Here is a 22,351-nt window from a genome sequence, read left to right on the forward strand (position 1 = left end):
CTTTGCTATTTCTAGTTTGCCGGCCTTTTTTTCCGCCCAACATAAATCAGCACAGACTTTCAACACAAACAAGTCTTCAGGTGATTAAAACTGAAATGAAATGTATGTATATCAACTCTGTGTATCAGGGAAAATGTTATTGTCTTTTTTGTTATATGTACAGAAATATATATGAACATTCATGAAATTTGTACATTTGCTTTATCAATGACCTCTTGTAACGTTGTACAAATAAATATACAGTATTTTCATAGTTTGAGGGGAAAAAAAGAACAAAAAAAAAAAAACATATAACAAACAAAAGAGAACAAAGGTTGAACTACTGGTTGTTTTACTGTTACTACAGCAACACACATATGTGTGATTCATCAAAAGGAAACATTTAGATGGAAAGAAATAAAGTTCTATAATGTGATCAGTTTTCAAGTCAGCGGGACAAAACAGGAAAACGAAACGGCCTGATGTTAGATGTTGCAACAAAATGACTCACCATAAATGACCTAACACTTCGTCCATAAAAGTGCATTTTTAGAGGGAAATAAATGTCACAAAGTTTTATTCTCGATGCTAAAACAATTTTCCAGCAGAATATCATCCCATGTTCCCAAAAATTCTCAGAACACCTTTCTAAAATCAATAGAACTCTTTGAATCAGGAAAAATGGGCAAGTCAGTCATGGACGAAATTTATGGTCATTTAGGGTAATTTATTTTCTCAAGTGAAAAAAATCTAGATAAAAGTCTTCATTATGTGTACAACAACCTGTACATTGACACAAAAGTGCCATATTTCGGTAAATTTCCTAAAATCTTGAACTGAATAAAAATTCTTAAGTGATTCAAGCCCTAGGTCAAAAATAATCACACTTCCTTCAATGAAAACAAGGCATACACAGTAGCAAATATTTCACTGGATGATGGTGAATTTGAACAAGTTTCTTCTCCACTGATTGGTTTATGCAATCAAACCTAGCAATTAGTTGGCTAGTATATCCAAACTAAAAAAAAAAAAATTATACCTTCAGGTCGCAGAAAAAAGTCAACGTCCACTGCGCTGATTTTTCACTTAGTACAGGAATTTGAACTTTTCGTGAAAAACATTTTGAAAACATTTCACAACATGATCTGTATAAATGTTTTGATCATCTTGGCCTAAGCTACTCTGCAAAGAGAACTGTGAAGACTAAAAACGAAAAAAATTCAAATTCAAACAAATTCTGTAATGAGCAAAACATTGGTCTAGACGAACTTGTAGCAATGGCCCTTATTTACGCCCAATTCTGAAACTTCTAGCATAGCATTATTATTAATGCATACAACTACTGCTTAAAAGACTTGGAAGCTGTGTAGCTGTATACATCTAACATGCAAAAGGGGGTTTCACTGTAATGGATCCCCGAATGTTGCATTCTATTCGTAAACTTCAAGCAGCATGAACAGGGATGTAAAAGCAGCTAAAATGATACGATCAAAGCAAACATTGACACCTTTAACACGTGTATGAATACTAAACTTCAAAGATTTAACACTCAGATGATTCACTGACTGAAAAAACAAAAAAAAAACAAAACAAAAAAGGTCTCAGTATTTTGGAAAAAGTCACAGAACAGTTTGCCACGAATGAAACAAATGTGGAGGGAACTGATCTAAGATATTAGGATAACATACATGGATGTGTGCTGTTTATTCAAAGTGTTTATCCCAAACCACATGTGGCTAATACAAAACAGATTTGCAACAATACCATAAATGGCCTCCCTATGTTTAATTAAGGGGGGTAATTCAGAAGGTCTAGTATATGTACAACGCTTACAAACTCAACCTCCCCCTTGGGCTATTAGGGGAAGAAAATTACCTGTACACGGAAGAGGAGGAAGCAAGAAAATAAAACAAAGGAAAAAAAATTTGAGGGATATGGAATGGACCATTTTTTTTTGTACACCAATGTCATAAAACTACTCAACTGCATGAAAATATGCATTTGTCTGTCACCCCTCTTTGTCGCTAATGGAGGTGACCCTCCCCATCGCAATTCCAGATGAGAGCATTTCTGAGTGGCCTGAGGGAGGTGACAGGTCCAACAGTCACATGGTGTGTTTATTAGTTTCCTGTTGGTATAGGTGACATTTTAACAGGCACATCCCTCTTTAGATGGGGTCTGGTCAGTGTTCAACGCGTTTCGAGGAGTAGTGGGTTTGTGCTGCACACCTGATTCTGCAGCGTTGAGGTCGAGACTGAAACAAGGGAAATAACCATCAATACAGAGAAACACTGCTCACCATCTCTTGCTATATGTCTTTATTCATTTGACTGGTGTTTACTGCCAAACTCAATGCTTTTTTCACTTACATGACAGCAGATTGTATTTATTAGTCCGTTAATCTATTGCTAACTGAAGAATGCACAACTTTTTCACTTATACATGAATATAATAGCTGTCAGCCTTGAGAGGGGATGGACATATTCATTACTTCATTAAACTGGTGTTAACTGCCCCATTGAAGGATTTTTCGCTTTCATATACGTAACGGTAGTCAGATTTATGGATGGTGGAAACCACACTAAAACCACCGACCTTCAGCAGGTACAAAACAAACATCCTGACCTAAAGGCACAGCCCAAGCAGCTAGAGCTGGCATCAAACACACGACCTTATTCGCCGAGTGCCTGATGGTTGCAGTGAGCCAGCGCATTAACTGTCTGAGCCAGCATTTTGTTAACATGCCAGCCAATATTGTTTCCAGTCAAAAGGTTATACTTCGGTACTGCCTCATCAAAACCTTACAACATATTTATTTCAACCTTTTTATGCATGTACATGTGACAGTAAGGTACAATGTACTCACCTTCCATCTTGAATATTTTGATAAATTTTCTTGGCAGTGTCTAAAAACGCATCTTCTACATTTTCACCACTGAAAGTGCAAACAGAGATGAATTAAAATCCACTGACATGAAATGGAAACATTAACAAAAAGTTGAACATAAAATGACATCATGACATAATTAATATCTGGCAAATGAAGAAAATATTCATTTCTTTGAATGATAATTTTCGTCATCATCAAGAACTTCTCAAACATATCACAGTTACTAAGCTTACGAGTGAATAAAACTGGACATTGACAGTGGGAACCAGCCAAGAAATAGAAAACAGGACAAGGACAGAGTCCTGCACCAAACAGTATTTGACAGGGCCCAAATGTTTGTTACAGGACATAACTGTCATGAAAACAACACTGTAGGGAGATTTGCCATAATGTTCTGTGAATAGCTGGAAGATTTGCCATTTATGTTCTGTAAATAGCTGAAAGATTTGCCATTAATGTTCTGCGAATAGCTGAAAGATTTGCCATTAATGTTCTGCGAATAGCTGGAAGATTTGCCATTAATGTTCTGCGAATAGCTGGAAGATTTGCCATTAATGTTCTGCGAATAGCTGGAAGATTTGCCATTAATGTTCTGCGAATAGCTGAAAGATTTGCCATTAATGTTCTGCACCAACTTAACATTATATCCAGGCTTGTGGGAAATCAACATACACTGTCAGGTACTTATATATTTATTTGATTGGAGTTTCAGGCCATATTCAAGGAAATTTCACTTATATAACTGTGACCAGCATAATAGTGGAGGAAAACCAGGCAGAGCCCAGGGGAAACCCGCAACCATCCACAGGTTGCTGCCAGATATGGTCAGGTACCTGAAAAACCTGCAGACTTAAAGCTGCAATCAAACCAAAAGTAGCTGGACATGAATGGATTTATTTATTTATCTGATTGGTGTTTTACGCTGAACTCAAGAATATTTCACTTATACAACAGCCGTCAGCATTACAATGGGAGGAAACCGGGCAGAGCCCGCTGAAATCCCACGACCATCCGCAGGTTGCTGCAAGACCTTCCCATGTATGGGCCGGAGAGGAAGCCAGCCTGAGCTGGGGACATGAGTGAAATGTCTCCTGGGTTAGCACTTCCCATTCTTACTCAAAAAGTATTTACAGCACTCAACCTTCACTGTGCAACATCCTGTATATTATTTATGCTATTGTCATGAAGGTTTCACTGGTGCGGGTGGAGGAACATGGAGTGCCCAGAGTGAACGACAAGCCCTTAGCAAGCTTTACCAGGTTCCATGCTATCCAGCTAGGATAACAAATATATTTTAACTGAGGACTGCCCAGTAAAATCCCTAATACCGCTGAAAACCCACGACCATCCGCAGGTTGCTGCAAGACCTTCCCATGTATGGGCCGGAGAGGAAGCCAGCCTGAGCTGGGGACATGAGTGAAATGTCTCCTGGGTTAGCACTTCCCATTCTTACTCAAAAAGTATTTACAGCACTCAACCTTCACTGTGCAACATCCTGTATATTATTTATGCTATTGTCATGAAGGTTTCACTGGTGCGGGTGGAGGAACATGGAGTGCCCAGAGTGAACGACAAGCCCTTAGCAAGCTTTACCAGGTTCCATGCTATCCAGCTAGGATAACAAATATATTTTATCTGAGGACTGCCCAGTAAAATCACTAATGCCTTGATTATACTTACGTTTTGGCACTGCACTCTAGAAACATCAAACCTGAATGAGAAAACAGCATTGAAATTTACAATGAATCTACATGGGAAACCAAAAAATTCATAAGTTTGTATTTAATTTCCCTATTTCTATAAACATCTACACTCGTTATTTTGCACCTAGTTAAAATATATCAGAATTTTGTCCATTTTGGATAGAACTGATAGCTTTCTGCCCAGTGTTACTACCCATCCTCTTGAAGTGAGTGGGGTTTAATGTCGTGTTTAACAATTTTCCAGTAATATGGAGACGAAGGAATGCATGTATATGTAGGTCCTTGTTGCAGGACTTTTAAGGTCTTAGGGGTGACTCCACCCAGGATTGACCCTGGATCTCCCTTCCCCGAAGCAGGCGATATAACAACTGAGGTGTCGCAGGGATTCATACACGTCGATTTTAGACCCCACTATTCGGGTGTAAAATTGAGCTAAAAACTGAAAATATAGGTTAAAAAAAAAAACAAACCCAATTCTGTGTTTTTCTGGTACAAATACTCTAATTTTTCAATAAAAACTGAATGGCATTCGAAAATATATGTGTATCGATGAGTGGTCGACTTCAATCACCAACGGCTGCATTTAATCGTTTTAATCTCTGATCCAAGTTATGAGGATAGGCGACACCACAGGAAACAAACTAGGATATTACAGCCACTCTTGATAATACCTGTTTGACATGCTAGAGTAATTTCAGCCATATTATAACTTGGAAAATTGAGCAGTTTTAAGAATTTTTTCAGTATTATCCTGATCCCGCTTACCCATCTTTTCAGTAAATCCACGAAAATCAATTCCAGCGAATAATAAATTCTGTAAGACTGGTACAGAGAGTTTCGTGTTGAAAACAAAATGGCCGCCTAAAGTTAAAGCATTGGAGAAAAGGCAACTTTTTGCCACTTCGCTGGTTCAACCTAAACCTGAGTTTCCAGCTGTAAAAATTTGGACTTGTATGAATCCCTGTATCGGGGCCGGTCCCACCCCCTTGGAAGTTATCGATGTGACAAATGTCTTCATTTTTTGACGTTTTTTAAAGTATAAGAAATGTTCCTGCATGAGCAATTACATATATGTACAATCAAAATTTTATCAATTTTAAGTAAAATCAGTCAGATCTTCTATCATACTTATATCTTCCAGATCCACATGATGTGTACTTAGTTTTAAGCAGACCTTTAATAGTTAAGTGCACTTTATATCTCTACACCATAAGTTGTCATGATAGTTAAGGGCTTACTTAGCTAACTGAGCTTCGTGAAACTGGTCCCAGTTGTTTGATGAATGATGGAGTGTGTAAGTCAACAATATTTCTGCTTCACAGTGTATATTAAAATCCCAGTCTTTTAAAGAGGAGAATAATGGAGTATAATAATGAAACAATGTCGGGTAACACAGATTAGCTTACCGTTCTCTTCTGCAAATTGTTTAGCTTCTTCGTACGTTACATCTCTCTGAGCCTCAAGGTCTGACTTATTACCAATCAAAAATATAACCTGTCACAAAAATAATGAAACAGATTACCATCTTGTGAAGATAGAAAGATAACACTACGACCATTATGCGAATGATCAGCACATATGTCATTACAAATTAACTATCCAAGCTGCAGACAATGTCATAGCAAAGTTAACAAGATTTTAAAATGTTCACTCAATTCTATTTTTAATTTTAGGGGCAAGCCAACACTTTAAAAATGGAAAGAAACAGAAATTTAAAATCCAGCTTTTTTTACTGACCTAAATGACCTGTATCAGTTTCATGTTTTTCAAGAACTTCTGATCAAGTAAATATGTCTTCAAGAGGAAAAATGGCTGTGTTAGTCCAAAGTATCAGTTTCACTTTCATACCTTCCTCTGACAATGAAAAACAATTCACTATGCTTGTAAGTCAAACACATAAATTTGTTTAGCCTTATGTTTAGCAATGTGAATGCTACATGTTCAATGTTTCTACAATGTTAATAAAATGACTTAACCTAAAGGCATCATAATCAAATCATTAGCACACATAAAATGTCTTATAATACTGTAATTCTTCAACCTTTTCGCATGTTTGCAAGGTGTTTATTCAAGCACAACCTGAAGGCATTATTCTGTGCTGAATGGTACAATTATACCTTTAATCAAGCCCTGAAACTGGCCCATCCAACCAATGTCTCCAAAATCAAATTAAAAATGTGCATAAATTCCACTAAAAGCTGCTCTTTCATATGCGACAAAGTTGAGAAATTAGGGTAAAGATCAACTGCAGTAAATGTGTGCTCTTTAGAAGAAAGACATAAAAATATCCAAACCATATTCAGACTTTGCACACTGCCTAAGCAAGTTGGAACTCATTCAGAGGCAGACAGAGTTGTTGTTTCAAAAGTCTTTCGATCATATTCAAGGAAGGGTATACTAACTTTACCAGAAATAGAAAGACGTGTCAACTCACCGTATTTGGGTTGGTCAAATTTCTAGCATCTGTTAACCAGCTACTTAAATGATTGTATGTACTCCTCCTGTAAAGACCAAAACAGTTATAAACAGAAAGTGAAGGTCACTTAGGTCATACACAATTGAAATTGAATTATAGACTGAACCTAGAAAATCCCAAGATGGCATGGGGCGCTAGTTACTGTAATATAGCAACTAGATACAGCTTGTCAAATGCTGTAAATTTGTCTTTTTAATTAAATTTAAACTTAATTTAAAGTTTAGTAAGGTAGCTTTCAGCACTGTCGCCTCTCAAAGAGTAACAGGCCAGGGAATTTGGCATGAATGATCGTTTCGTTCAGGTGTGGGCAGCAGCTGTGGCTGACTGATTGAGCCGACCATGACTTACCTGGTGATATCATAGACCATAAGTGCCCCGGCTGCCCCCCGGTAGTAGCTCCTTGTCACTGCTCTGAATCTCTCCTGACCCGCTGTGTCCCATATCTGCAGCTTAATCTTCTGACCGGCAACCTCAATTATCCTGAAATTAACATTTGTTTATTTATTTGATTGGAGTGTTATGTTGTCCACATGACTATTTCGTTTAACGACATCGACCAGCATTATGGTGGGAGGAATCCAGAAAATATCAATATGAGAGAGTGTGCAAATCTACAATATAACCTATATATGAACATAAAATTTGTTACTCAGCATTAAAATTATGGAATTTACAAATTCACAATAACATTCAGGATTATAAAGGGATCTCAGGACAGTGGTAAAATAAATCTTGTAAGCCATTAAGGGATGCTGAAACTGAGTTTGGGAATGTTGAAACGCAGGTTATGAGTGCCACAGCATTTGCTTGGAGGTCACAGGACAGCGGTAACAATCCTGTCATGAAGATACGTGTTATTTTGAGGCATTTACGTGAAGCGTTTTGTAATGAAGGAGTGAAGTAATGAATTCTGATGCAAGGGATAAAATGATGTATGGCTGTGATAAGGAAACAAATGTGATTCCACTTTTGTGAAGGTAAAAAGTAAAGTTATTAAACCAATGAAGCAAAGACTTAAAACATTAAAAAAATAATAAAAAAAAAAAATAAAAAAAATAACAATAATTAGTCATACCTGGTTCCGAACTCAACACCAATTGTGTGTGGACAATCTGCCATAACTGAAAGCAAGAAAAAATTTTTTTAAATGCATTTCAATATCTTTAAAATTTCTTAAATCTCTAAAACCAATTTATTCGTAGTTGTTTTTGTTAGAAAGAAAAATACATCTAGTTGTAATCTATATAGCGCATTGAACTTTATATTTTTCAAACCCTCCGTTTTTGTTGACTTCTGGGTTTTGTAATATGTTCTCTCAACAATATTTTGCAGACAATTTTAGTGTATATGAAGTCTACATTTTGCAAATAGTTTTAGTGTATATGAAGTCTACAATTTCCTAAACAGAACATCATGCACCAATTAAAGAGGCAGAAAAACTGAGTGTACCACATTAAATTTGACATGTCCCACCTTTATATTTATTCGCATCCATTGGTGATTTACAACATACTCAAGAATATTTGACACTTTTTATGGGTGAAGAAAACTACAATGTCATTAAAATAATTTACCACAAACTACTGGCCAAAGAGAGTTATCTCCCCTCAACAGCCATACTGTCTACAATGTTACAACCTTAAAATATTCACACTCCAAAATGGTACTTACATTTTTTCTCTGTAAACTGATGAAGCAGGCATGATTTGCCAACTCCCATATCACCTATGATGATATATTTGAAGATGTAAGAGTAATTGTATGGCCCTGCTGCCATGGCGACCAGTAGCGTTTCAAATTAACCCACAATCTGCAACATTAGAAAACAAAGACAAGGAAATCAAGACATTCATGTTTAAATGGCAACCTCAGGGCCCCCTGAAATCAAGGAAATTAAATCAGCAAAGAGGTTTCAGCAAGCCAAAAATACTGTAGAGCCTAAGGAAGCTGTATATCTTAAACTGACCTATACGTGTGAAACCCGAAACAACTTAAACGAAATCTCTGACAATGGTTTTGGAATCATGTCACAAAATTAAACGATCTATAACTTGCCACATACTGGACTACATAAAATTCCACAGAAGCATTTTCAGACTAGTTAAAGACACATGACCGTCAACTTTGCTCTAGCTACCAGCAAAGCAGAATTTTCAGGATCTAGGCAGACCCAGAACTCTCACTTGTTGGGCTGGGACAGTATAGCTCTGCTGATTTAGTATGTAAACATTACAGAAAGTTTGTCCACTGAAACGAAAATAACTCAGTTTTCTCTGGTTTCCCACCTCACTTTCGTGACCAAAGATCACAAAAAACCCTTTCTCAGATGTTCACTGAGAAGAGCTGGTTCATCAATGAACTGGCGTCACAACCACTTGACAACAACCTCAGGTCAAAAATTCCCCTTAACCAATGTAAACTTTGCTGTTGCCTACAGACTGTCAGGTCTTGTGAAAAGGAAGAATTACTGTCCAATGGAGTGCAGATATTTACTTACGGGTCATCCAACATAGGTAAAATTATATGCAAAAGAAACTTGCAATCTAAGTGTATGTGCTTCTGGACATGTACCTGTACTGTAGACAACCTCCATAATCACCCTGACAATGTTCACGTGTGTTTATCTAGCAAAGCTGTGACATGGTGTGTTCAAAGTAATAATAAAACAGCTCAACTCAAGTAACTAAAATAATTCAACCCATTTCCACCTGAAACAACACTATTACCAAGACAAGCTGTTGACGACAGTGCGAAATATACCTTACAAAGTCGGACAGAAATGTAGGTGACAGCACAAAAAAATTGAGTTTAATAATGTAGGCTATATGTCATCACATGTGATGTATGCATGATTTCTCCTCATGGAAATTCAAATACCACTCGTTTCCACAAAACGTTATTAATTACCAAACAAGATAAGGTGAATAACTACAGAGTGGGTAACATAAGCTGTTAGGACACAAACGCCACACCCCTTTAAGATTTGAACAATCGGGGTGGGATGAAAATGACAAGCCAGCCATCATCATGTGAGTGTCAACAAGCCGAGCTGCAGACAACTGCGCATGTGACTCTCGCTTCTGTTCGCCGCGATCTGACCCAAGGACGTTCGAACTTCCAGTTCCACCGAAAGAATACCTTTTGTTGCGCCTATCAGCCTAGATTCCAACGATGAGGATGAGAATATTTCCCTCAGATACACCCTCTCAAAATATATTTACAATCTGGAAAGCTAACAAATATGGCGAACGATCATTGGATAAAATCGTCATCTTCCGTCTTCTTCCGTCATTAACGCGCCATCTAGTGGATGAATTGATATGTGCGGGAGAGAGACAAGGAGAAACGACTCTCGTAGAGATGGCCTAGTGTAGTTATCTCCCCTTGATTGCAAACACGCTAGCAGGCTTGTAATCAGAGCTAAGCGATGGGGCGATGGAATAAAGCGACAGAGCGATCCTGCGAAGTGATCATATCGTTCCATCGCTTCATTCCATCGTTTCATCGCTTCTTAGTATCTCCCCCCTCAACAAATCAGGTTTCTAGCTATTGTCATCTGTACCGATACTTAATACACGATATATAATAGAAAAATTAAAATGTTTTTCAAAAAGTTTTATATTTGTTAAGCCCCAACACGAAAATGTGTAACACGTCACTTTTGATTATATTATCATTTGATTGGTTGATTTTACGCCGTACCCAAGAATATTTCACTTATACGACGGCGGAAATCCACAACCATCCTCAGGTTGCAACACGACCTTCCCACGTTGCCTATGGCCGGAGGGGAAGCCATGATGCGCTAGACTTGAACTCAAGTGAACTTAGTGAGAGGTTCCCGGGTAGTTGCACCGCGCTGGTACGCTAACCACCTAGACCACGTCACATTTGAGTTTAAGACAACTTAAGCGAACTGGAAATGATAAACTCATGAGGCGAATCTATTTTTAGAATGTCTACTTTTTATTATCAATCAGTAAAATGCCCACTGCGGCCATAGCAAAAACTGTTACATTTGTAATGTGCATGTATGTACGCAGGCAAACTTCAGTGCAAGTTGTTATGGTCTGAAAAGCAACACAGTCTAAACATGGATAGTCTTTATTTTAACCTGGAGAATGGGTTTTAAAAAAGTGTGTCCTTTTATGTAGTCGTGTCAACTTTGATGGTAATAAATTATTACCAAAATGTCATTCATCCTATATACAGACATACAGACATGCAGACATGCAGACACAGACGTAACTCATATGTATGTCATATTCCTTTATTATTATTATTTAACATTATTTTGGTAATAATAACTTCACATATCTCCTAATGGTACGCTGGTCTCACTATCAGAATTTAGCGCTTCCCGCGCCCAGTCTCACAACGCAATGATTTCAGACAGCCGGGATAAAAAAGCAACGTTAAAGAAGACTAAATATCATCATGAAATATCAACTAATTTTTTTTATGAAAAGTTTCCGCTATACACATAATTTATTTATTTATTTTGATTGGTGTTTTACGCCGTACTCAAGAATATTTCACTTATACGAAAGCGGCAAGCATTATGGTGGGTGGAAACCGGGCAGAGTCGGGGGGGAAACCCACGACCATCCGCAAGTTGCTGGAGGATCTTCCCACGTGCGGCCGGAGAGAAAGTCAGCATGAGCTGAAACTCACAGCGACCGCATTGGTGAGAGACTCCTGGGTCATTATGCTACGCTGGCGGGCTAACCAACTGAGCCACGGAGGCCCCTATACACATAATAACGAGTAGAAAGGACTTTTGATTTATTTTTTTATTTGATTGGTGTTTTACGCCGTACGAAAGAATATTTCACTTATACGACGGCGGCCAGCATTATGGAGGGTGGAAACCGGGCAGAGTCCAGGGGAAAGTCACGACCATCCGCAGTTTGTTGACAGGCCTTCCCACGCACGGAAAGTACTTTTGAGTCAGCCAGATAAGTTGGTATATTCATACGGGCACTCTCCTTTGTAAACTCTCGTTTACACGCAGGTTTTTATGGCTCGAACACGGAGATGAAAGACAGTTGTGGATTTATGAAATCTTGAAGCTGAGTCTTGTATTAGCTGTTTTCACCTCCATATAGCTGTAAGAAAAGCTTGCAAAAGCGAGTTAAGCAACAAATGAGGCTGTCCACGGCCTCCAAATTTGCGTGAATTGCTACAGTTATTGACAATACAGATTTTTGTGGGTACACATTTGATGTCCTGTCACATTGTCGTCACACATCATCATTACAAATGGCTCCAGTTTGTGTCCACTCACGCATTTATACTTGGACATGTTAGCTGAAAGTGGAGAACATCTCAACTAATATTTCTCCGTATTACATAAATCGGGGTTTAATCATAAGTCATTGTATTGTTGATACATACAGACCAACAAACACTTCACGTAAGCAGTCGATCTAAACAGCCATTCAGCCATGTATCTAAATCCCATAATTCACCAATAATGTCACTTGTCGTAAGGCCGATGGAACGATGGGACGAAGCGATGACACGATGGAACGATAAGGCGAAACGATGACACGATAGTGCGAAGCGATGACACGATGGAACGAAGCGATGACACGATACTGCGAACTAATAGACCGATGCTAGTATCATTCCGTCACTTCGCAGTATCGCGTCATCGCTTCGTCATATCATTCCATCACTTTGTTCCATCGTCCAGTAATGAAACGATAGTATATACAATAGTACGCTGATGGCCTTTATTAATATGTAGACATACAGCATGAACATGCAATAACGGAGACTTTAAAATCAAGTTCCTAACTCTCCGTAAACATTAAAACAATCTTGTCATTAACAGTTTGTCTAAAAAAGATATATGAAAGTCACATCAGGCTGTTTTGTACAAGGAACTTCTGAATCTTTTACATACAGGGTTAACCGCCAAAAGTGCTCTCCCTTCGAACAATATGTTGCCTGCATGGTTGATCGATACTCCGGATTCTTGGCCCCAGAGGAATAATCGCAGCAAAACGTGGCACTCTGTTAATGCAGAAAGGCAACACAATCATATCATCCACACACAAAAAAAAATAATTTATTCTCTCTTCCTTAAAAATCATGGATTGAGCATATCTGTTTATATACATGTAAGCCTATAGGCAGCGATCATAAACTGAGCCGAGGTCATGATATACATCGGACGAGTATCATTGGAGAGGATTTTAGACTGAAAAATGAAAAATATAGCTTTTAGGTAAAACATTCATTATGGATATAGTACTTCAGATATAGTAATTTCAGTGTCATGTTGTAGTACTTGAACCTTAGGAATTAGCAAAAAAATCCGCATTTCATCCATTTAGTTCCTTGTTATTTGTCACCTGTTCCTTGCCATGCAGGAATTCGGGTACTCCAAACTATGAATAGAGGGAGAAGTTATACTGCGGACCTAGTTTGTTCTGTGATTACATCACTGTGATCTTCTGCTAGAATACATTTCAAGTTTTGAAACATATCATGTGCATCTGTCAAACATTCAGTCATGTATGACGTTTCAAATCTATATAAATAAGATAAATCCACCGCAAACATGCTAAAGGGGAAACAGAATTGGCGTCATTTAACCGTATACGCCACTTCCGGCCAGGTGCATTGCATATACTATGACGCCCTGATTGGTCAATATTTACAGAATCATCGACTAAGGGAGCCATCAGGTAACGACGTAGATCCAACAGGAATGTGTTGGATTCGCTGTCACATTGTAGAAAAAGTCGGGCGACTGGTCGCATAGGTCGTGCATAGGTAATTACCTCACGATCAACAGTGCGACCAGCCGCGATCTGGCCCTACTGGTTGCTCGACATTTACGATTGGTTGTATCAGTTGAAAGTACTGGTAGTATATTTGGAGCGGTTTCTGGGATTCAGCCCACTCTCCACTATATGATGGAAGGGAGGCGTAGCGGTTTGCGAAGCTGTAGTTCTGCAGTTGAAAATTTCGTCAAAGTGTGACCTCTGTGAGTTAAGGTTGGCGTACGCAGGAGCTTAATGCAATAAAAGGCATATCGAGTAAAATCAGGGCAGCGACGACAGTGTGGTTATTAGCAATTTAGTTGCAAGTTTTAACAGAATACATTCTTCCATCACTCCAACAATAGACTTTCTGTGAACACAAGAGGCCATATTTCACCACTTACATGTGACCATTTGCCAGCTAGCACAGTGTCGTTGCTGCTCTGGCTTTACTCTCTATGCCGTACGTCTATCACACTGTCGTCGCTGCTCTGTCTTTGCTCTCTATGTCTTAAAATCTGTCACACTGTCGTTGAGGCCCTGACTTTACTTTCTATGCCGTACGCCTATCACATTGTCGTCGCTCCACTGGCTTTACTCACGATGCTGTACATCTGTCACGCTGTTTTCGCTGCTCTGGTTTTACTCTCTATACTGTACGTCTATCACACTGTCGTCTCTGCTCTGGTTTTACTCTCTATGTTGTACGTCTATCACACTGTCGTCTCTGCTCTGGTTTTACTCTCTATGTTGTACGTCTATCACACTGTCGTCGCTGCTCTCTCTTTACCCTCTTAGCCGTACGTCTATTAGACTGTCGTCTCTGCTCTGGCTTTGCTCTTTATGCTGTACATCTATCAGACTGTCGTCTCTGCTTTGGTTTCACTCTATGCTGTGCGTCTATCACGCTTTGCTCTACACTGTACTAATCTTAATTATAGTCTTAATTATATTGAATATAATATAAGTCTTAATTATATTGAATATGATCAAGGCCGAGGTTGTCAAAATGGGTGGCATTTGAACATTTACTGTTCATAGAATTGCATTTATAGTGAACCGACGCTTTGTGCAGCGAGTCATGCGGTTATGTGAAGATTTGAAAACGGTGGTCTAAAAACCATAAAATGGATTTTTTTTTGTCGTGTAAGGCATCATTGAAAATCCCTGCAGTTGTACATTATAACGACGACTGACACAGACCTGCATAGCGGGTATGTATTATCGATTACACAGCACAAATATAGTAACATGTACATGTCTTCAACGCGCATAATTCCTTCACTAATGACATGTTTGCGAAGCTACTTACTAAGAGAGAGAGAGAGAGAGAGAGAGAGAGAGAGAGGCATATTAACCTCTTCGTCAAATCTTCAGATCAATTATTATAATTTGATTCGATTTGGTTAATGGGCAATTAACAAGCAAGTAAAACAATGGCTAACAGACCCGATCACTTCTGACGTGGGTATCAATTAATCAAGATTAAACTAACAATCGTTCGGGAGAAATATAAAGCTCTTAGTCCTGGAAATGCAAACACTTGAACAGCCGGCCACGTTTGAGGTTTCTAGAAATCCGAGGTGCAGCTGTAGGCTTTCGTGGCGGGCAGTCGATCCAATATGAGCAATGATGAATTGGGTCTGTAGAGAATTAGAACATGCTTAATCTCTTTAAGAAAAAAAACTTAATAATTAACTGTGCAGGAAATGTTAACTAACGAGACACCGAACATCAGCATTTGATCCGTCGCCATTTTCCACCGGCAGGAGTCCAGAGGTTGTCGTCAGCTCAGTGATTTTCTCGGCCGTAGGTCTTGACGTTACCACGGTGGCGCGGTTTCCCGCTGAATCAATTTACATCCATTGGCTTTGTTATGAAGGCAATAACCCGGAATATCTTAAATGACATAATTCATCATTCAGACAATCTGAATAAATGTCGCCTCAAATGGAGATAATGTTAACCGGATTCTAATGAAGACAATTTATCTGGTAGGCCTAACCGAGAGAATAACATGTGTTGCCTTCAAGCTTTGACTTCACTGGCGGGTCATTTACCCCTCATAATTACACATATGGGTGATGAATTGGAGAATCTCTGTACACAAATTGCTTTCTTTGGTTATCCTAACGTACCATATACATAGGGCTATGGCTGATATACGTCTCGGCTAATTGTGCATGAATTTACATCAAGAAATTTTTAGCCTGGATAGGCCTACATCACGGGCTGATTTCACATGAAGTGCACTAAACGAAAACCTTTAACTACCATAACGAGATGTGCATGTTGTAGAGATATTAGGTGCACTTAGCTAAGGGCTACTTAACCTAAGTACCGGTACGCTTCTTTTGTCCTTAATTTTCCACACACAAGAAAATAAAGTTACTAACTAGCTAATCAACAACTGACTGACGGATAAATTAACCAAATTAACTAAACATAACAAAGAAAGAAAAGAAAAAAATTAATACATTTGATTTATTTCAATTTGTTTTTCACACCATACTCAAGCAACCTGCTTCAGAATAATGGGAAATGATACTCAGTCATGGCCCATGACCAAGACAGACAAAGCGCCATCTGGATAAGGGAACATAACTCCTTGATATTTTCGCATGACTCATTGCTATAGCCCACAGAATTATATGACTGAGTTATCCTCCCTAAGACAGCATACAGATGGCGCTACGCCTGTCTTGGTTAGGGGCCATAACTCTGTTTTGTTTCCCATTACATGTTATCCTTTAACTGAAGCGCTTTTGTAGATTGAAAAAGTCAGACAGACAGTGAGTTCTACTACAGTAACGCCTGTTAAAGCCAGATAACTTTGAAATTTGCGATATAAAGGTAAGTAAGAAAACCAAGATTTGGTGCTTTAATTTGGTAAATGAGCAGTTTGTCTTTAGTTCTGCAGACGACACGATATGGATGGGCGCTTCCACTTGGAAACGGTCTATAGACTACGTCATCGATGACGTTGGTGATGTGTGCAAACCGGCAGTGGCTGTTCACAATTTGTGCATGGCTCAGTTGATTCTCTGAGCTTGACAGATACCAATCTGATGCCATCCGAGTTTTTAATCAAGTCGTATAACCGATATAAAGTGCGAAGTTGCCATTGCATGATATAGTTTTGCTTTTATGAGGAAAATATTGGGTACTTCTGACACCGCACAATTGACGAATCATATCAGAAATGCGACTCCCCTATGTGTGGGTCTTAGCCGGGAAACGTCGCTTGTCACACTTGACAGGTTATATGCCACCGCTTATGAAGGCTCTTATTAAAACTCACAAAATATCCACGTAATAATGTTGAATAACGGAATGAGGATCTTGAAGTTTAGGGACAGCAGAAGGCCTATAGATATGAAGGAATTACGCATGATATATGTCACACCGTGTACGATAAACCACTTTTATTGATTTGTAGTTGACATTATGAAACTGATTTCTGCGGCGTGAGTTTCACAACAATGTTTTTGAATCACATTTCTGAAGTTTGAAATGTACGACGGCATACTTAGGGATTTCTTGGACTGTATGAATAACAAAAAATTTGAGTTTAGGCGATACTGACAACTTCTTGCCCTCTATTTTGCTTTTATTTTACAATGCTATGATGAAAGGACAAAAATAATTTGCCTGTATTATTCAAATGTAACATCTTGCTTGCTGTCCGTTGAAAACAGGGTTTAATCTTCATTTATTTATTTGAGTGATGTTTTACGCCCTATTCAGGTTATCTTCATACGACATAGTCTTATGGTCGACTGGTTAACATACCTACCTTTCGATCTCATGCAGTCACATTAGTTTGAATATCTTTTTCAGCTGCCAATTTGTGTGTGTGTGTGGGGGGGGGGGGGAGGCATGTGACAGTGTTCTCTCGTGTAATCTAGCTTACAAAAAGTTCGATGGCCACTGGCCAGTTGTTCGAAATTGTATTAGCTGTATTAAATCATATTTTAAATTCAAAATTTTAGCCAAACCCTGCAGCTAACGCAGTTCAGTTGTCCGAAGTCAAAATATGAGAGCAGCAGATTTATTTCATATTTGGTATACTGTATGCAATTATTTTTGGGCTAAGTACAAACTTTAACACTTGGCTAAAAGGTAATCTGGTATTAAGTCTTAAAACAGTTTTGAACAACCGGGCTCAGTTGTCTTCCACCAACATGGTTTAAGCCACACGTAAAAGCAGCCAGTACAAGTAGCCTTAGGTGTGGTGATTTACACCAATCATGGGTTTACCGTCACCCAAAATGTACCGACCTCCATACATAAGTAAAGTAAGCATTTACCTCCATAGTAAAACTCTTTAAGTATGGCGTTAAGCAATTAACAATCGATCAATCAATCAATCAGTCACACGAAAAATTAATTAAGTCGCAATCATGTGTGTAGACGGCTATGTCTCAGGACCGAGGATCAATATTGTTTTTTGACCAATAACATCGTCCCAATTTTCAGTCTTCCACACGGCAGCTCAGCTCGCCATGGTCTCGTGTTATGAATCTGTGGGACCCAGTCCATTAAATTTAAAAAGGGTCATGAAGGTTTTCATGCCCATTGGTGGTAACCCATTTACAGATTGGCTGCTAGCTTCCATGCATAAAGACAATTGCACAGAGCGTAAAGTCAAGTTTGCGACTACAGTGTGGTAATTTGTCAAATGGTCACATCACGTAACTGGTGAAAAACGGCTCTTGTCAGTTTACCTCAGTATAAAGGGGTTTTTTTCTTATTGTTCGTGTAAATGTTTAAAAAGTAGCAAGTAACACGCCCTACCACGTTGGTTTCAGCCATTGATTAAAAAAATATGTAGTGATGTTAATACCAATATATTAGACATCACTGGTATACAGTTACACAAAATGGTGTACTGTTATCACATTTAATATACAAACACGTTAAACCAATACAAGTGACTCTTCAAGACATGGAATTCATTTATTTATTGATTATATAGTTAAAAGACAAAACAGCTGCATCCTCGGGTTATGGAAATAACTCACGCCTGATTGGTTAAAACTGAAAACAGCGGCCAGCATTGTGGAGCGAAGAAATCCAGTGCCGATTCCACAAAGCCATTTCTGACCCGAGTCAAAATTTGAAATACGATCTTCAAGGGATACAGAATCGACGCTGATTGCCTGACAGTGCCTTGGTCACGTTTGAATATGCCCATCTCTCACACCAATGCCCATCTCTCACACCAGCCAATCAGAATTGATTATGCGTCCCTTTAAAGCTTATTTTTCGGTTTTAGAAATCAAAACTTCATTAATATTAATTTCAGACAAATGTGTCAAAATTTCAACTTCCAGCACCAAAAATTAAGCACTGTGCAGATGTTTTAAATTTTGAGTTGAGTGAGAAATGGCGTCATGAAATCAGCCTCTGGTGCATGTGATTTTGTCGTATCTTTCAAGTTCTTGTAAAAGAGAAAAGACAGCATTCTGATTCTATACTAGTGACTTGTATGAAATTGTAACTAACATTACTGCATTCATTTTATACCTAATTCTGCTTGAGCCGTGCTAGGGGGCGTGTTATTTGCTACTATTTAAGCATTTACAAGAACAGTTACAGTAAATCATAAGCGGAGGTAAATTGACAAGAGGCTGTATTTCACCGGTTACGTGTGACCATTTGCCAGCTGCGACACTATCGTCGCTGTTCTGCATGGTTTTACTCTCAATATGTAAGTCTTTTATATATTTTACGTGGGTACCGGTGCCTTGACTTTTCTTCTGGCGGTTCTTTACTGAATCAGTAGGCATGTTAACTGAAGGCATAAGTGAATTAGACGGCTTCAGTGTCATTCCGTTTCTATATAGTGAAACCGCAGTGAGTCATTATGCTAAGGACACCAGATGAGATACATGAGCGCCTCCAATCGTTAACGTTAAGTATATTGACGTTGAATCATCGCAGCATCGCGGTCTGGGCGAAATTCGACCTTCCCATGCAATGTGGATAAAATAGCTGTCAGGGTTTTTTTTTTCAGGTACCTGGCTAAGGACGGTTACTCACTGAGCTACAGGTTACACATGCGCATTCGGCCGATTTGTTCAAGATTTGCCTCGGAACTGAAGAGTGAAGGAGCACTGATTGGATAATACAGCCACACAAACATTTTAGATTGTTGATGCACTATAAATTTCTGCACTGTTAATTTGCACCTTGTTAAAATATATCAGAATTTTGTTTGTTTTGAATAGAACTGAAAACTTTTTTTGCCGGTGTTACTTCCCACACTCCTGGAGGTTAACAGGGTAACAAAATACTAGGACTTCTCTTCCAGCAACTACAGCTCAAAGGAATGGTGATCATGTTAGGTTGATTTTTTAATATGTTGTAGAGAAAAGTGCAACCGGCATGTGGTGGTATACCATGGTACCACGCGAAAGTTAGGGCATATATATTTTTGAGGTTGAAATTGACAAATTTACTACATAAGTAGTAAGGAAAATCAAGGCGCTCGTGTAACCTACAAGCCACTCCCCTTTCAGAGAAATCCACCATGCGCATGACAGAGGCCTCTTTGCTAGATTACATGTTGTTTGTCAGGTATCTATCGAAGGTCAATGATTTACTTTGGGGAATCTGGTCTCCTCCACTCATTATCGAAGGTCACTGGTTTACTTTGGGAAATCCGATTTCCTCCACCCATTATCGAAGGTCAATGATTTACTATGAGAAATCTGGTTTCTTCCACCCCTTATCCAAGGCCAATGGTTTACTTTAGGAAATCTGGTTTCCTCATGGATGGTCATTGGCTTACTCTGAGAAATCCGATTTCCTCCACCCATTATTGAAGGTCAGTGGCTTACTATGAGAAATGTGGTTTCCTCCACTCATTATCGAAGGTCAATGGCTTACTTTGAGAGATGTGGTTTCTTCCATCCATTATCAAAGGTCATTGGTTTACTTTTGAAATCTGGTTTCCTCCACTCATTATCGAAGGTCAGTGGTTTAATCTGAGAAATCTGCTTTCCTCCACCCCTTATCCAAGGCCAATGGTTTACTGTGGGAAATCTGGTTTCCTCCACCCTTTATCGAAGGTCATTGGCTTACTTTGAGAAATCCGATTTCCTCCACCCATTATTGAAGGTCAGTGGCTTACTATGAAAAATGTGGTTTCCTCCACCCACTATTTTGAGAAATGTGATTTCCTCCACCCATTATCGAAGGTCAATGGTTTACTTTGGGAAATCTGATTTCCTCCACCCATTATTGAAGGTCAGTGGCTTACTTTGAGAAATGTGGTTTCCTCCACCCGTTATCGAAGGTCATTGGTTTACTTTGGGAAATCCGAATTCCTCCACCCTTATCGAAGGTCTGGTTTACTTTGGGAAATCTGGTTTACTCCACCCATGTCTCACAATCGTTGTACAAGTGAAACATTTATGAAACACCAACCACATTGATAAATGCAGTTTTAAACTGTCGTCTTCTTTTTTACTTAATTATTGTTTTCTAATGTAAGCCATGCTAGTGAAGCCAGTGTATTGCATTTCTGTATTTGTGTCTTAAATTCGCAATAATTATATTTCAGGCAATAATGATTGATTACCTATAAGGTAGAACACCAACTGTATATACTGACTGAAAATGTGAAGTTCGCTTTATCTGGTTGACAAGTGAGTAGAACGAGTTATATAAGAAAGCGGAGTTGTGTTATGGCGAAAAATATTTCTATATGTTAATATAGGTTAATATGTCAATCTAAAAGACTACAATTGTAGTTAACAAAACCAGAGCATCGACGACAGTATTATACCTGGTGAAAAACTGTAAGTTTACGTCATTTAGATATTTATTCTGTTTATGTGTAAATGCTTAAATAGTAACCTTCGTGGCCTAGTGATCAGCGTGCTAGTATTAGCGCAATGACCCACGAACCTCTCACCAATGCGGTCAGTGTGAGTACAAGTCCACCTCATGCTGGCTTCATCTCCGGTCGTACGTGGAAAGGTCTTCCAGCAACCTGCGGATTGTCGTGGGTTTTCCCTCGGCTCTGTCTGTTTTCATTTCTTCTTCTCTTTGAACATTCCACAAAAATAATCAAACCAATGAGGTATAGCTGATTGGATTCGTCTCGGATGTATTAGCATAGGCATATATGGGTGAATTCTTTTCGCATGCTTGCCTTTTTGTTCTAGAAGCGGCGAGAAATGGCGAGCATTTGGAATTGGGTTCTCTCTCCACATAGCTCGACTTTAACTTTTTGGAGCATCGCATTCGTCTGTCGGGTTAAGATGAGCTTGTCGGATTTTGACGCTGATAACTTTCACCCACATTTGGGGGATTTAATTAATTAACTGATCATTGCAATCATTTGATGATCTTCGATCTCTGTAATCCGATCAAGACGTGGAGCAGTCATCTTGATAATCATATTTACGTCGATGTATTTTAAGGTTGACAAACAGGGAGTGTGCCTGTAGTAAAATGTGAATTTACTGAGGCTTTAAATGAAATAACTGATGCAAATATGAAATGAAGTTGGAGG

The 22,351-nt window shown here is 38.8% G+C and overlaps 2 protein-coding genes across 5 annotated transcripts in view; one reads left to right on the forward strand and one right to left on the reverse strand.

Annotated features, from left to right (window-relative positions):
* Positions 1 to 1,582: 1,582 nt before the first annotated feature.
* LOC135480359 (ras-related protein Rab-14) lies at positions 1,583 to 10,326 on the reverse strand. The gene is made up of 9 exons (XM_064760188.1): positions 10,187 to 10,326; positions 8,720 to 8,858; positions 8,124 to 8,169; positions 7,397 to 7,528; positions 7,007 to 7,073; positions 5,979 to 6,066; positions 4,550 to 4,580; positions 2,846 to 2,914; positions 1,583 to 2,233 (listed from the first exon to the last, which is right to left on the reverse strand). The coding sequence occupies exons 2-9, from the start codon at positions 8,823 to 8,825 to the stop codon at positions 2,128 to 2,130; spliced, it is 645 nt and encodes a 214-aa protein (XP_064616258.1). The 5' UTR covers positions 8,826 to 8,858; positions 10,187 to 10,326; the 3' UTR covers positions 1,583 to 2,127.
* A 6,226-nt stretch (positions 10,327 to 16,552) lies between these two features.
* Positions 16,553 to 22,351, forward strand: part of LOC135480560 (LIM domain transcription factor LMO4.1-like) — a 47,860-nt gene continuing 42,061 nt past the window's right edge. Inside the window, exons 1-2 of one of the 4 annotated variants that reach the window (XM_064760420.1) lie at positions 16,553 to 16,677; positions 21,395 to 21,479. The gene's annotated coding sequence lies outside the window, so the exon portion shown is untranslated. Of the gene's footprint in view, positions 16,678 to 20,277; positions 20,407 to 21,394; positions 21,480 to 22,351 lie in introns of those variants that run through there. The other 3 variants (XM_064760421.1, XM_064760419.1, XM_064760422.1) reach the window with 3 other exon arrangements.

Source organism: Liolophura sinensis, chromosome 13 (assembly GCF_032854445.1).
Source record: "Liolophura sinensis isolate JHLJ2023 chromosome 13, CUHK_Ljap_v2, whole genome shotgun sequence".
NCBI classification, from domain to species: domain Eukaryota; kingdom Metazoa; phylum Mollusca; class Polyplacophora; order Chitonida; family Chitonidae; genus Liolophura; species Liolophura sinensis.